This window comes from Chlorocebus sabaeus, chromosome 16 (assembly GCF_047675955.1).
Source record: "Chlorocebus sabaeus isolate Y175 chromosome 16, mChlSab1.0.hap1, whole genome shotgun sequence".
NCBI classification, from domain to species: Eukaryota; Metazoa; Chordata; class Mammalia; order Primates; family Cercopithecidae; genus Chlorocebus; species Chlorocebus sabaeus.
In genome coordinates, this window is record NC_132919.1 from 78,802,631 (window position 1) to 78,817,126 (window position 14,496).

Consider the following 14,496-nt stretch of genomic DNA (forward strand, 5'->3'; position numbering starts at 1 on the left):
GGGAGCAGGAGCCACAAGTGGGAGGGGCAGCGGGGGGAGTGGAGGGGCAGTGGGGGTGGGTGGGAGGGGCAGTGCGTGGGGTAGGAGGGGCAGCGGGGGTGGGTAGGAGGGGCAGTGGGGGTGGGTGGGAGGGGCAGTGGGTGGGGTAGGAGGGGCAGTGGGGGTAGGGGCAGGAGAGCAGCAATGGGGGGGAAGGAGGGGCACCACATTTTAAGCCTATGGTGCTGTTTGACATTTTCGCTGTGTATGCACATGCAACTCTGATAATACTAAGGTAAATTTTCGGGCCAGGTGTGGGGGCTCACACCTGTAATCCCAGGGCTTTGGGGGAGGCCGAGGAGGGAGGATTGCTTGAGCCCAGGAGTTTGAGACCAGCCTGGGCAACACAGTGAGACTTCATCTCTACAACAAATTTAAAAATTAGCTAGGAGTGGTGGTGTGCACCTGTGGTCCCAGCTACTCCAAAGGCTTGAGCCCAGGAGGTAGAGGTTGCAGTGAGCTATGATCGTGGACGCCAGTCAGGGTGACAGATGAGAACCTGTTTCTAACTTAAAAATAAATTAAAAAGCAAGAATTGGGCTGGGTGTGACGCCTGTAATCCCAGCACTTTGGGAGGCCAAGGCGGGTGGATCATGAGGTCAGGAGATCAAGACCATCCCAGGGAACATGGTGAAACCCTGTCTCTCCAAAAAAAAATACAAAAATTAGTTGGGCGTGGTGGCACGTGCCTATAATCTCAGCTACTGGGAGGCTGAGGCTGGAGAATCGCTTGAACCAGGGAGTCAGAAGTTGCAGTGAGCCGAGATTGCACCACTGCACTCCAGCCCGGTGTGACAGAGCAAGACTCCGTCTCAAAAAAAAAAAAAAGAAAGAAAAAAAGGCAAGAATTCTTCCTGTGCCAACCCTGGCGAATGACCACACGGTCTCTCCCCTGAGATTATTCCTTTGGCAAAGACTCTAAATGACAAAGGAAAAATGTGTCCCCAATCCCTTCCACTCATGGGTCCTCTGAGGCCTAGCCCAAGGAGCCCACACTCTCCTTCAAGGCTCAGAGGCAGCTGCCTGGAGTCCATTTATTTTGGGGCTTCCCTAGGCCCCCTACAAGCCTCCTCGGCCAAGGTCCCTCCCCAGACCCCACCCTCTGAGCCCCATGTGAGCCTCCCCATGGCCTGAAACGCTGTAAGAGCAAAGCCTGGGCCGAGAGCCCCTTATGTGCAAGACGCCACCTGGCAGCCTCCTGTCTGTGCCCTTGGGAATGAAAGCCATTCTTTCACTCACTCACTCATTCATTCATTCATTCCAAAGCACCCTGAACCAGCCATAAATAAGACAAAGACACACACAGTCTCCACTCCAGGAGCCTCCCATCGGTGCACGTCGTGGGCACCTGCACAGGTTGTACCTGTTGTTAGCAGTGAAGTTGGGGGCCAGGGCCACGGTGCACTCTTTCCTCCGAGGGCCCACCGGTGAGTCAAGGGCACTGGAACTCCGGGCATTGGGTGGCAAGGTGAAGCTCCGGGGCTGGTCATCCTGTCAGACAGCTCAGCCCGTGACACCGCCCGCACACACCCAGCCACCCCGTCCCTTCCTTGCCTCTCCCACAAACGGGAGGAGCCCCTGACTTCTCACACGGGCAGGTGGATATCCCAGGGTCTGCCATGTGAGATGTAAGCTCGACACCCTCCCTGCAGTGCCCTTTTGCAAAGGCAGTGAGAACAAATTAGGAACCAGGCCACAATCCCATCGCAGAGACCAGGACACGCGGCCGCACGCGCCACCTTACCAGGACGTTCCAGGTGGCTCCCTTCTCGCTGGGGGCTGTACTCAGGCTGGCCGGCCTCTTTTTCCCACTGGGACTGCCCTCGAAGAGCGTCAGGAAGTCCGTGGGCTCCGCTGGCCTGCGTCAGAGAGAAGGCGGCACACAAGGAAAGAGTCACCAGCCAGGAAGCCGACGCTAGGCACACAGACCACACAGGTCCCGCGAGGACAGACGGGCCGAGGGACTAACAGCAACTCTGTTTCCAGGCCCAAAGCCCGGATCTGAACACCGTGCCTGGCCAGGGTTCCTCAGTGCAGCTGGGCGTTTCTGTCAGAAGCCCCTGGGAGCTTCATCAGTCACACTGATCACAGCTTCTGGAGACAAGGGACTTACTTGTTTTTTCTTTTCTCTTTTTTTTTTTTTTTTTTAATGTTAGTAGAGACAAGGTTTTGTCTATGTTGCGCAGGCTGGTCTCGAACTCCTGGGCTCAACAGATCCTCTCACATTGACCACCCAGAGTGCTGGGATTGCAGGTGTGAGGCTGCGCACCCAGCTGCCCACCGAGGGCCTTAAATACCGTGGCTGCCTCTGCTGCCACCCTCTTCCCTGTGAACAAAGAGCCACACACACTGCTGCTCAGAGCAGAAGGGGAAGCACAGCTGCAAGGCATGGGCTGGTGGCCCATCCCCACTGCCACCCTGCCCCAGGGGAGGCCACAGCTGCACCAAACACAACTCATCAGTCGGGATCAAAACCGTGGCCTGGCTGAGGGTGGTGACACAACACACACCACACCACACACCACACACATACATTACATACACCACGTAACACGCCACACACCACACACCATACACACAACACCACACACCATACACACAACACACCACACACACATATACACCACACACACCACACACACACCACACACATACACTACATACACCACGTAACATGCTGCACACCACACACACATACACACACCACACACTACACACACACACCACAAAACACATGTAACACACCACATACACCACACACACCACACACATACACTACATACACCACGTAACACGCCACACACCACACACCACACACACAACACACCACACACCATACACACATACACACACCACACACATACACACCACACACACCATACACACCACACACACACCACAAAACACATGTAACACACCACATACACCACACACACCACACACACACCACACACATACACTACATATACCACGTAACACGCCGCACACCACACACACACACCACAAAACACATGTAACACACCACATACACCACACACACCACACACATACACTACATACACCACGTAACACGCCACACACACCACACACACAACACACCACACACCATACACACATACACACACCACACACACCATACCACACACACACCATACACACCACACACACACACCACACACCACATACACACACACCACACACCACATACACACACACATCACATACCACACACACCACGCACTACACACAGACCACACACATACCACATACCACATACACCATACCACACACACACCACACACACCACACACACACACCACATACACCACACACACACCACACACCACATATACACACTACACACACACCACACACCACATACTATACACACCACACACACACCACATACCATACACACCACATACACACCACACAGACACACCACACACAGACCACACGCATACCACATACTACATACACCACACACACGCACCACACATGCACCACAAACCATATACACCACACACACCACACACACAGACACCACACATATCACACATACCACATAACACACACACCACACAATCCCATACACACCACACACCACACACACACCACACATAGACCACACACATGCCCCATACCACATACACCACACCACACACAAACCACACACCACAAACCACACATGCCACACACACCACGGACACCACACATACCACACACACCACCACATAACACACAAACCACACACACCCACCCCCACACACACACCATACACCACACACACCACACACCCCATACATAAACACACACCACACCCCATACATACACACACACCACACATGCACCACTCACAAACCACATACCCCACCCCCACACACCACACAACCCCCAACACATACCACAGTCACAGCACACACCCACACACCACACGCACCCCCATACACACACACCAGCTGTCCTTGGCTGTCCCTTGCTTCGTGGGACTCCATGAAGCCAGTTCCTGAGCTGAGCGCGGCTCCTGGAGGCTGTGCTGGACGCGGCGTGGTGGCCGCTGTTCTTGGTCTTCCCAGGAAGGGGCCACCCAGGGCCCTTGGTGGCCCAGAACTCAGCCTTCATTAGATCGGCGGCCCACGGGAGCACCCTGCTTGCTTGGGGACAATGCCTGGTGGGAGGTGGTGCCAGGGCCTCGCCTACCACTCTGGGCTACAGAATGTCCCCCCTGGAGGCTGCTGGCCACCACCGGCTCCACTCCCCACAACACCCCTACTGGGGCCATTGAGGCAGCTCCTCCCCAGCCCGCTGGTTTGGAGGCCACAAGAGACAGCGGCAGAGTTTCAGTGGGCAAAGGTGGGAACAGGGGCTCAAAGTGTGGGGGGTTCAGAAGGGTCACAGTGCTGCCCTCTCTCGCAAATGACAGCTTTTGACATTCAAAGGGCAGGTGGGAAGGGTTTCAGCAGAGCCCTCAGGCAGGGTCTCAGAAGCCGCAGGGACAGCCAGGAGGAAGGGAGGGATGCGTGCAGGAGAGTGTCTGCCTCGGGCCTCCCACCCCAATGCGAGAGGAGGCCTGGGACACAAAGCTGGCCCATGAGGTCACTCCAGGCCTCGCTAGCCAGCAAGGGCCCAGGACCCAGGAGGCTGGAGGAAGGGCAGAGCAGAGGCAAGGAGGAGTAGGCTGGGGGGCACCTGAGGTCCCTGAAGGGGGCCAGGGTTATCCAAGGGCTTTGGGGGTTACCTGGGGGAGCCGCTCCGAGGCTGGCTGACCTGTGTGGTGCTGTTGGATCTTCTAAGGTTGTTGATGGCCCGGGAGCCCCCAGGCCCTGTGGCCTCCTGCGAAAAGGGAGAAAACAGTTAATTAAGCAGCAAATGCTCACTCACCAGTTCGCTCAGCCTCCGCCTGCTTTGGAGAAACGCAGTCAGAGAACAGAGGGGTGGCCCTAGGGGTACAGGTGGCCCAGGTGGCCCCAAAGGCAGTGGGTGGTCAGAGGGGGAGGAGTGCTAGACAGCAGGGCAGCGGGAGGGGGGCTGAGGCCTCACCTCCAAGAGCCTCCCCCGCCCTGCATCAAGCAGGAGCCCTTCACCCCTGGCAAAGGGAGGGCGGGAACGGAGCTGCTCACTGTCACTGCTGTCACCCACCAGCTCCCAGGAACCGCGAGCTCCCACCTTCCGTGGATGAGAACCCCTGGGGACCCTTCAGCCCGCGGTCTCCTCCATCAGCAGGGAGGGCACCCGGAGCGACTCTATGGGGTCATGATGAGGACTAAGGAGATGCAACCGCGGCCAGGCGCTATAGGACCCGGGAGTGAGTGCAGCCAACGGCTCGGTGGTTCCAGGTCCGTGGAAAGGGGCGGAGGGGCACAGGGGACGAAGGGAAGGCTGCGTAGCAGACGCTAAGCAAGGATCAGAGCGCTCGGAGAAGCAGCATGTGGGGAAGTGGCACTTGAGGAAGTGGCACTCGGGGGTACCTTACGCTATGCTCCCTGACTTTCCCGTAGGCTTAAAAACCCTCCAAATCAGCTGGATGTGGTGGCTCACGCCTGTAATCCCAGCACTTTGGGAGGCCGGGGTGGGTGGATTACGAGGTCAAGAGATGGAGACTGTCAGGTGCAGTGGTTCACGCCTGTAATCCCAGCACTTTGGGAGGCTGAGGCAGGTGGATCACGAGGTCAGGGGTTCGAGACCATCCTGGCTAACACAGTGAAACTCCATCTCTACTAAAAATACAAAAATTAGCTGGGCGTGGTGGCGGGTGCCTACAGTCCCAGCTACTCAGCACGCTGAGGCAGGGGAATTGCTTAAACCTGAGAGGCGGAGGTTGCAGTGAGCTGAGATTGCACCACGACACTTCAGCCTGGAGACAGAGCAAGACTCTGTCAGAAAACAAAACAAAACGAAAAATACAAAAACCCTCCAAATCACACATTTTGGGGGAAAGGGCTCACAGTCCAGTGGGAAACGGCCTGGGGAACACCACCAGATGCCACTGGATGCCACAGCCACCAGTGACATCGATCCTGGCCAGGTGCCCACGCCACCACAGGATGGGACCTCGGGTCTCCAGTTTCCCAGGAAAAGAGACCTGTGAACTTGCAGATTTATTTTTAAATCTGAATCCTTAAGCTGGAAACAAACAACCCAACTAAAAAGAGACCAAAAAAAAAAAAAAAGCTCCAGGAAAGCAGCCACACACGGATCCCACCAGGACACCCAATCATTTGTTACGGGCATTTCCTGGTCAGGAAACCGTGGTCTAAAATAGCTGAACAGCAAGTGCAGGCAGGGAGCCCAGCTCGGCGGCAGCAGAGCCGGTTAAAGGAGGCCAGGCTAGGCAGAGGCTGCTGTGAGGTCTCGGGGTGGAAATTCCACGAGCACGTGGGCACTACCACCCTTCCAAGGCTTGGTCACACCTTCCAGACCAGGCTACAGACAGTGACTATCGGGGAGCAAGCTAACGCCCAAAAGACGCAGCCCGCCGCCTTGTTCTCTCCACACTGGGGCTGCAGAGGCTCCGTGCAATTCCTCATTCAATCCCTCCTGGGCTGTGCTCCCGGGGCCCAAAGCTGGGCGCTGGAAAGGTGTTGGGGAGGTCAGAAGGCAGGGTGCGGGGAGCACAATAGCAGGAGAGGAAGGGCCCCATGGAGGCTTCCATCCTTCTGGGAAAAACAAGATGCCTTCTGAGAAGCCTGAGCAGCGCCCATCAGACAGCAGGTGCCCAAAAAAGGGACCCTGAAAAGGCGTCAGTGAGGAGAGGACTGACCAGGTGCTGAGCACAGGCTTGGTGACCTGGAGGCTGCTGGAGGGGCTGAGAGAGGGAGAAGGGGCAGCAGGCAGAAGCCACCCACGAGACAGGGCCTGCAAGCTCTCCACCCCTGGGAGACGGACTCCAAGCCCCGGCAATGTTCCATCTGAAGAAAGTGTCTTTGTTTACCAGGGGCCTTGGGCCAGTCTGAGGGTCTAAATATGTGATTTGTGGCCAGGCGTGGTGGCTCACACCTACAATCCCAACACTTTAGGAGGCCAAGGCGGGTGAATCACTTGATCCCAGTAGTTCAAGCCCAGCCTGGGCAACATGGTGAAATCTCATCTCTACAAAAAATTAAAAAATTAGCCAGACATGGTGGCGTGCACCTGTAGTCCCAGCTACTCAGGAGGCTGAGGCGGGAGGATCACTTGTGTCCAGGAGTTAAAGGCTGGAGTGAGTTATGATAGTGTCACTGCACTCCAACCTGGGCAACACAGTGACACCCTGTCTCTGAAAGAAAAAAAAGAAAAAAAAAAAGGCTGGGTGCGGTGGCTCACGCCTGTAATCCCAGCACTTTGGGAGGCCGAGGTGGGTGGATCACGAGGTCAGGAGATCGAGACCATCCTGGCTAACACGGTGAAACCTCATCTCTACTAAAAATACAAAAATTAGCCAGGTGTGGGGGTGGGCACCTGCAGTCCCAGCTACTCCAGAGGCTGAGGCAGGAAAATGGCGTGAACCCGGGAGGCAGAGCTTGCAGTGAGCCAAGATCGCGCCACTGCACTCCAGCCTGGGCGAAAGAAAAAAAAAAAAGAAAGAAGCGAGACATCGTCTCAAAAAAAAAAAAAAGATGTGGCTGGGTGCAGTGGCTCATGCCTGTAATCCCAGCACTTTGAGAGGCCAAGGTGGGCAGATAATCTGAGGTTGGGAGTTCGAGACCAGCCTGGCCACCATGGTGAAACCTCGTCTCTACTAAAAAAAAAAAAAAAAAAAATACAAAAGTTAGCCGGGCATGGTGGCACACACCTGTAATCCCAGCTACTCAGGAGGCTCAGGCAGGAGAATCGCTTGAACTGGGAGGCGGAGGCTGCAGTAAGCCAAGGTTGCGCTACTGCACTCCAGCCTGGACGACAGAGCAAGACTCCATCTCAAAAAAAAAAGAAAAAGAAAATAAAAGATGTCCAGCCTCACTCACAGGAGATGGTAAGTTAGAAATACAATCAGAGGTGGAGGGCAAGGTGCTGTCCGAGTAGCCCTGGGCAGGAGTGGGGCCCGTCAGCCTGGAGGCAGAGAGGCTGTCCCGAGTAGCCCTGGGCAGGAGTGGGGCCCGTGCAGAGGGGCTGTCCCAGAGCACCGCACAGCATTGGTGGTGTTCTTCCCATGGGGTTTGGGTTATTCACTGTGACACCACCTTACACACCTTACACACACACGGGAGCTAAACCAGGGACAGCAGATGATGGGGCCGCATCCTCACTGCTGGAGGGGAGGTTACAATCAGCAAGTGTGGTGGGGGCAAGAGGTGCCACTAGAGGTAGAGACATCAGTATGACCCAGGACACCAATGGTTACTATGTATAGACAGCGTGTATGTTACACACCAGCTGACATGCACTACACGCTTCCTTGCTCTGTTGGCTGAGAAGACCAGAAACAGCCCAGTAGTGACAAGCACACCCAGCTCCCAGACCTTGGCCTTCTAAGACCACTCTCCAAGAAAAAGAACCGGCGCTTCTTGCAGAAATGGCTGATTCTAGGACTGGACAAGGAAAGAGACAAGATGAGGCTGGAGCAGTTTATAGGGCCAGAAATAAGGACGTGCTCACAAGACAAAGTGATGGGCAATGACACAGGGATGCAAGAGTCACCTGAAGTTCCCAGTGGCCAAAGCTGCGACAATGAGAGCAACAAAATAAACCAACTAGTATTGAATAATAACTCGAAGTGTAAATAAATATCCACGAGTCCACTATAATAAATGATTGAAAAAATTAATAAGTGGGGCCAGGTGCGGTGGCTCACAACTATAATCGCAGCACTTTGGGAGGCTGAGGCAGGCAGATCACTTGAGGTCAGGAGTTTGAGACCAGCCTGGACAACATGGTGAAACCCCCATCTCTACTAAAATACAACAATTAGCCAGGTGTGGTGGCGTGCACCTGTAGTCCCAGGTACTCAGGAGGCTGAGACAGGAAAATCGCTTGAACCCAGGAGGCAGAGGTTGCAGTGAGCCGAGATTATACCACTGCACTCCAGCCTGGGCAACAGAGTGAGACACTGTCTCAAATTAAAAAAAAAAAAAAAAAATTACAAATGAGGGTGAACAGACAAATCTCCTGTGTAGAAGAATTCCAAATAACTTGTATAGATGCTCTTCTCTAAATGAGGGCTAGCGAAACTCCCCACCCCTTCCGTGTGGGCTCAACAAAGCGACTTCCTGCCAGAGAACACAGGGGACGGGCCACTTCACAGGGAAGCCTGACCCTCCACCTTGGCCAGGGGACCAAGGCCAGCAGCACCACCAGTGAGCGGTCACATGGACAATGTGGACCCAGACAGGAGGGGGTGAGAAGAGCACTTTACCTCTGTGGTCTTCCTCCTAAAACCACCCCACGGTCTGATCACGAGAAAAGTATCAGGCAAGTCCAACAGGGGCCATTCTGTAAAATCCCTGACCAGCTCCCGCAAAACTCAAAGGTCATTAAAAACAAGGAGAGTCTGAGAAACTCACAGCCCAAACGAGCCTGAGACCCACAGCCTAAAAATCATGTGGGATCCTGGCACAGAAAAGGACAATGGGTAAAAACTGCAAAAATACAAATAAAGTGTGGACTTTAGTCAGTGATTTATCAATAATGACTTGTTAATTGTACACATGTCCCATCATAATGTAAGATATTCAAATAGCAGAGACTGGGTGGGGTATAGAGGAATACCCTGCACTTTCCAAGTTTTCTATACATTTAAAATTATACTAACATAAAAGCTTTATTTTTAAAAATCACAGTCACGCCAGTGGCTCATGCCTGTAATCCCAGCACTTTGGGAGGCCGAGGCGGGCAGATCACTTGAGGTCAGGAGTTTGAGACCAGCCTGGCCAACATAGTGAAATCCTGTCTCTACTAAAAATACAAAAATTAGCTGGGCATGGTGGTGCACGCCTGTAATCCCAGCTACTCTGGGGACTGAGGCAGGAGAATTGCTTGAATCTGGGAGACGGAGATTGCTGTGAGCCGAGATCGCATCATTGCACTCCAGCCTGGGGTACAAGAGTGAAACTTCATCTCAAAAAAGAAAAAGAAAAAAATAAAATAAAAAGTAAAAAGTAAAAAACTAAAAAGTAGTACAGTCAGATATCTTTTGTTACATATTGAACCTGTAAAGACCAAAAAGTGTGCTGCACGTGTGCCAGGCAGAGCACGAGGGAGCAGGCACCGTGGCACCCTGTGACGCGAGTGTGATTTGGGGCAACGATCTTTATGGAGAGGAACTTGGCAATGCCTATCAAAAAAAATTTTGTTTTGAGACGGAGTCTCGCTCTGTCACCCAGGCTGGAGTGCAGTGGCGCAACCATAGCTCACTACAGCCTCAAACTTTCTGGGCTCAAGCCATCCTCCTGCCCCAGCCTCCCATGTTGCTGGGACTACAGGCATGCACCACCACACTCTGCTAATTTTTTGATTTTTTTGAAGAGACAGGGGTCTCACTATGTTGCCCAGGCTGGTCTCAAACTCCTGGCCTCAAGTGATCCTCTCATCTCAGCCATGCAAAGTGCTGGGATTACAGATATTGGCCACCACTCCCAGCTCCCTTTCAAATTTATTTTATTTATTTTATTTATTTATTTATTTATTTTGACATGGAGTCTCGTTGTCACCCAGGCTAGCGTGTGGTGGTGCGATCTTGGCTCACGGCAACCTCCAGCTTCCGGGTTCAATCAGTTCTCCTGCCTCAGCCTCCTGTGTAGCTGGGATCACAGGCGCCCACCACCACGTCTGGCTAATTTTTGTATTTTTAGTACAGACAGGGTTTCACCATGTTGGCCAGGCTGGTCTCAACTCCTGACCTCAAGCAATCTGCCCGCCTTGGCCTCCCAAAGTGCTGGGATTACAGGCATGAGCCACCACACCTGGCCCCCTTTCAAAATTTTAAATGGACTTATGCTCTGACCCAGTAATTATCCTTTAGGATTTATTCTACAGGCATATTGACATGTATGCAAAATGGCACAGACACAAGGGTATTTGCTGCACCACTCTTGGTACTATGACAAGGAAAATCCAGAGGACCGCTGGGTGAAGTTCTGGTGCATCATCTGATGAACTGTTGTCAGCTGCTACAAAACAACGTAAAGAAAGTGGGAGCAGGGCCGGGTGTGGTGGCCCACGCCCGTAATTCTAGCACTTTGGGAGGCTGAGGCAGGAGGATCGCTTCAGCCCAGGGGTTAAAGACCAGCAACCTAATGAGACTCCTGTCTCTACAAAAAAATTAAAAATTAGTAGGCCGGGTGCAGTGGCTCACACCTGTAATCCCAGCACTTTGGGAGGCTGAGGCGGGAGGATCACCTAAGGTCAGGAGTTCAAGACCAGCCTGACCAACATGGGGAAACCCCGTCTCTACTAAAAATACAAAATTAGCCAGGCATGGTAGCGCACGCCTGTAATCCCAGCTACTTGGGAGGCTGAGGCAGGAGAATCCCTTGAACTTGGGAGGCGGAGGCTGCAGCGAGACGAGATCTCACCAATGCACTCCAGCCTGGACAAAAAGAGCAAAAGTCTGTCTCAAAACAACCAAAAAAAAGACATTAAAAAATGAGCTGGGCGGGGTGGTGAGCACCTGTAATCCATGCTACTCAGGATGCTGAGGTGAGAGAGGATCACTTGTGTCCAGGAGGTGGAGGCGGCAGTAAGCGGTGGTTGCCCTACTGCACTCCAGCCTGGGCGACAGAGCAAGCCCCTGTCTTAAAAAGAAAAAAAAAGAGAGAATGCAGGAGCCCCATGCAGCTGACTGATATGGCACTTGTTCCAATATATCTCCAGCATCACTGATGCCTGTGTGCCCAGAGCACGGGTGGGTGCAGGAGAAGCGGAACGGCAGCCGCCTAGGAGAGGCCCACAAGGTCGGGCAGGACAGGCTCGCTGCTCAATGAGCTCCCTTTTCCCAAACGGTGCGCGTGAATGACCATTCAAAAAACACAGGTCGGAGTTTTGAAATCACCCCACAAATGGCACCAGTCATTGCATCAGGGCCATGGATTACGGGGGCCCTTCATCTTGTCTCGATTTTCCTGGGGACAGTTTCACAGCCTCCAAGAGGGATGTCAGGGGAGGGGCAAAGGGGCTTCCGCTCACTGACGGACACCACGGTGGAAAGGCCACTCAAGCTCAGATGGTAAATCCTGTCATGGACTAAAAACCCTAAACTCCACCTGCAAGAAGGAGGGGGTGCAACATCGCCCAGGGAGGGGCAGGCGGCCCCCATGGCCGGGACACGTGTGCAGTGATGTCTCTTCCCCAGTGAGCTTGTGCTCTTGGGATTTAAAGATCTCTTTTCTTTACGGGGAAGGGAACCAGAGAGAATAATGATCTAGGGGGCTAGAGGATCAGGTGGGCATACAGCTCGAGCAAGGAAGAGGGACCCTCTACAGTCTGGCACCGACATTTCTTGAGCCAGAAGACTGGCAGGAACTGCAGTTACATCCTGGATGAGGAATCCCAGGACAGCAGGCCCTGGACCCAGGAAGATCTTTAGAGACAAGGGGTAGAGTGGAAACCCCAGGCCAATGGCCACTGAGAAGGTCTCCGAGCCAGGGGACAGCACCCTACCCCACCCACAAACACCAGGAGGAAGAGAATTGCGTGCCACCTGGTACAGGTGTGATGCCATGCCTGGCCAAAATAAACGCTCTCCAGGAATCCCAATGAGACTGAGTGGTAGCAGGGCAGGTGGCCGAGAGGACGGGGACCGAACACAACAGAAACCCCTGACGCCACGTCACACACTGGCAGGGGTCCCTCTTCCACCAGCAGTTCCTGAGCTCCCACCATGTGCCTGACAGAAGGCAGACAGGCACGCAGGGGTGGGGCGTCTTGGATCAAGCGAGGAGCTCAAAGAATTGAAGTGAACAGCTGGAACATTCCATGAACGAGGGGACTGTCAGCAGTCGCCACTCAACACTGCAGGAGCAGGCGATGGTGCCGGCCCAGGAAAGGAGGGATCAATATGATTAGGGCTCGCTGTGGCTTTGAACCTCTATTCAGCAACAGAACAATTCCCAGCAGAAAGGCTGGGAGTGTGGTTAGGTGCCCGGGTCGGCCATGGATAGAGCCTGTCCATGCCGCCGAATGACCATCTACTAGAAAACCCGGAAACTTTTACAACACTGTCTCCACAGAGCTGTGATTTCTTTCTTTCTTTTTTTTTTGAGACAGAGTCTGGCTCTTTCGCCCAGGCTGGAGTGCAGTGGCGTGATCTCGGCTCACTGCAGCCTCCGCCTCCCGGGTTCAAGCAACTCTCCTGTCTCAGTCTCCCGAGTAGCTGGGATTAAGGGTGCACGCCACCACGCCCAGCTAATCTGTGTATTTTCAGTAGAGACAGGGTTTCACCATTTTGGCCAGGCTGGTCTCAAACTCCTGACCTCAGGTGATCTGCCCGCCTCAGCCTCCCAAAGTGCTGGGATCACAGGCGTGAGCCACCTCGCCCAGCCCGGATCTGCAATTTCAAGAGCGTCTTCCCTGCCCCATGTGCCATGAACCTAGGGCTTTAGAAACGGAGGGGCCAAGGCAGGTGGGTGAGGGGGTCAGTGACGCAGAAGCAGGGGTGCAAACAGGAGACGCAGAGGGCTCAGAGATGGCTCTAGCCCAAGTTGGTTACCCCTCTGCTAAAACAGTGCAGCATACTTTTATTTTTACAGCTTATGTCTGTAAATGTCTAGAGATGCACCAAATCTTGAGACAACCTGCTGGCCACACTGACACATCAGGACATCCTGGGTCCCCGCCCTGCCGGCCCCAGCCTTTAGGAACCTACTTGGTCCAGGGGCCGGCTACTGGCCCAGTTGCCCTTACCCTGGAACTCGGCTAGGCATCTGGCGGGCCCCACCCTGCCCACCTCTAGCTTAGGGCAGACACAGGAATAACTTTTTCAAGGAGGGGGCGGTCCAAGTCTTTTATTCACAGTGGAACCCTGGCCTGGACCCGCCAGGGGTTCCTGTGGGAAGCCTCAACTGCCCTCCAGACCCCACAAGCCTTCTCTCTGCCCTGCTGTGTTGCCCTGCAGGGACCTCAGGCAGGGAGCCCCAGACCTGCTGCCTCATCGAAGCCAAGGCCCCCAGGCCCTTGCTGTTCCAGAAGCTCAGGCGAGACTCTGGTCAGGCTCTGCCCCAACCCCCACAGAGCTGCTCGATTCCTCCCTTGCTCTGAAGACTGGGCCTGGGAGACACCAACTAGGGTGCAGTAGGCCTGGCCTGCCTCTCACAGCCCCCATCTGGGAACCGGTCACCCTCCTCCCCACTCCCAGAGGTGGGCAGGAAGGGCAGTTCTCACCCCAAAACTCCCATAGCTGTCTTGCTGCCCACACACCCACACACCCGTCTAGGTTTCTCCAAGACCACCAGAAGCTCATCACCCTCCCCCCAGGTCAATCCCATTTCTTTCTTTCTTTTCTTTTCTTTTCTTTCTTTCTTTCTTTCTTTCTTTCTTTCTTTCTTTCTT

The 14,496-nt window shown here is 54.1% G+C and overlaps 1 protein-coding gene across 9 annotated transcripts in view; it reads right to left on the reverse strand.

Annotated features, from left to right (window-relative positions):
* CEP131 (centrosomal protein 131) overlaps positions 1-14,496 on the reverse strand; it is a 33,954-nt gene that overhangs the window by 15,663 nt on the left and 3,795 nt on the right. For all 9 annotated transcript variants that reach the window (XM_037993297.2, XM_037993295.2, XM_073005484.1 and 6 more), the window contains exons 3-5: positions 4,778-4,872; positions 1,784-1,898; positions 1,403-1,530 (exon numbers count right to left, since the gene is read on the reverse strand). In XM_037993297.2, the coding sequence (XP_037849225.2) occupies positions 1,403-1,530; positions 1,784-1,898; positions 4,778-4,872 (338 nt within the window). The remainder of the gene's footprint in view (positions 1-1,402; positions 1,531-1,783; positions 1,899-4,777; positions 4,873-14,496) is intronic.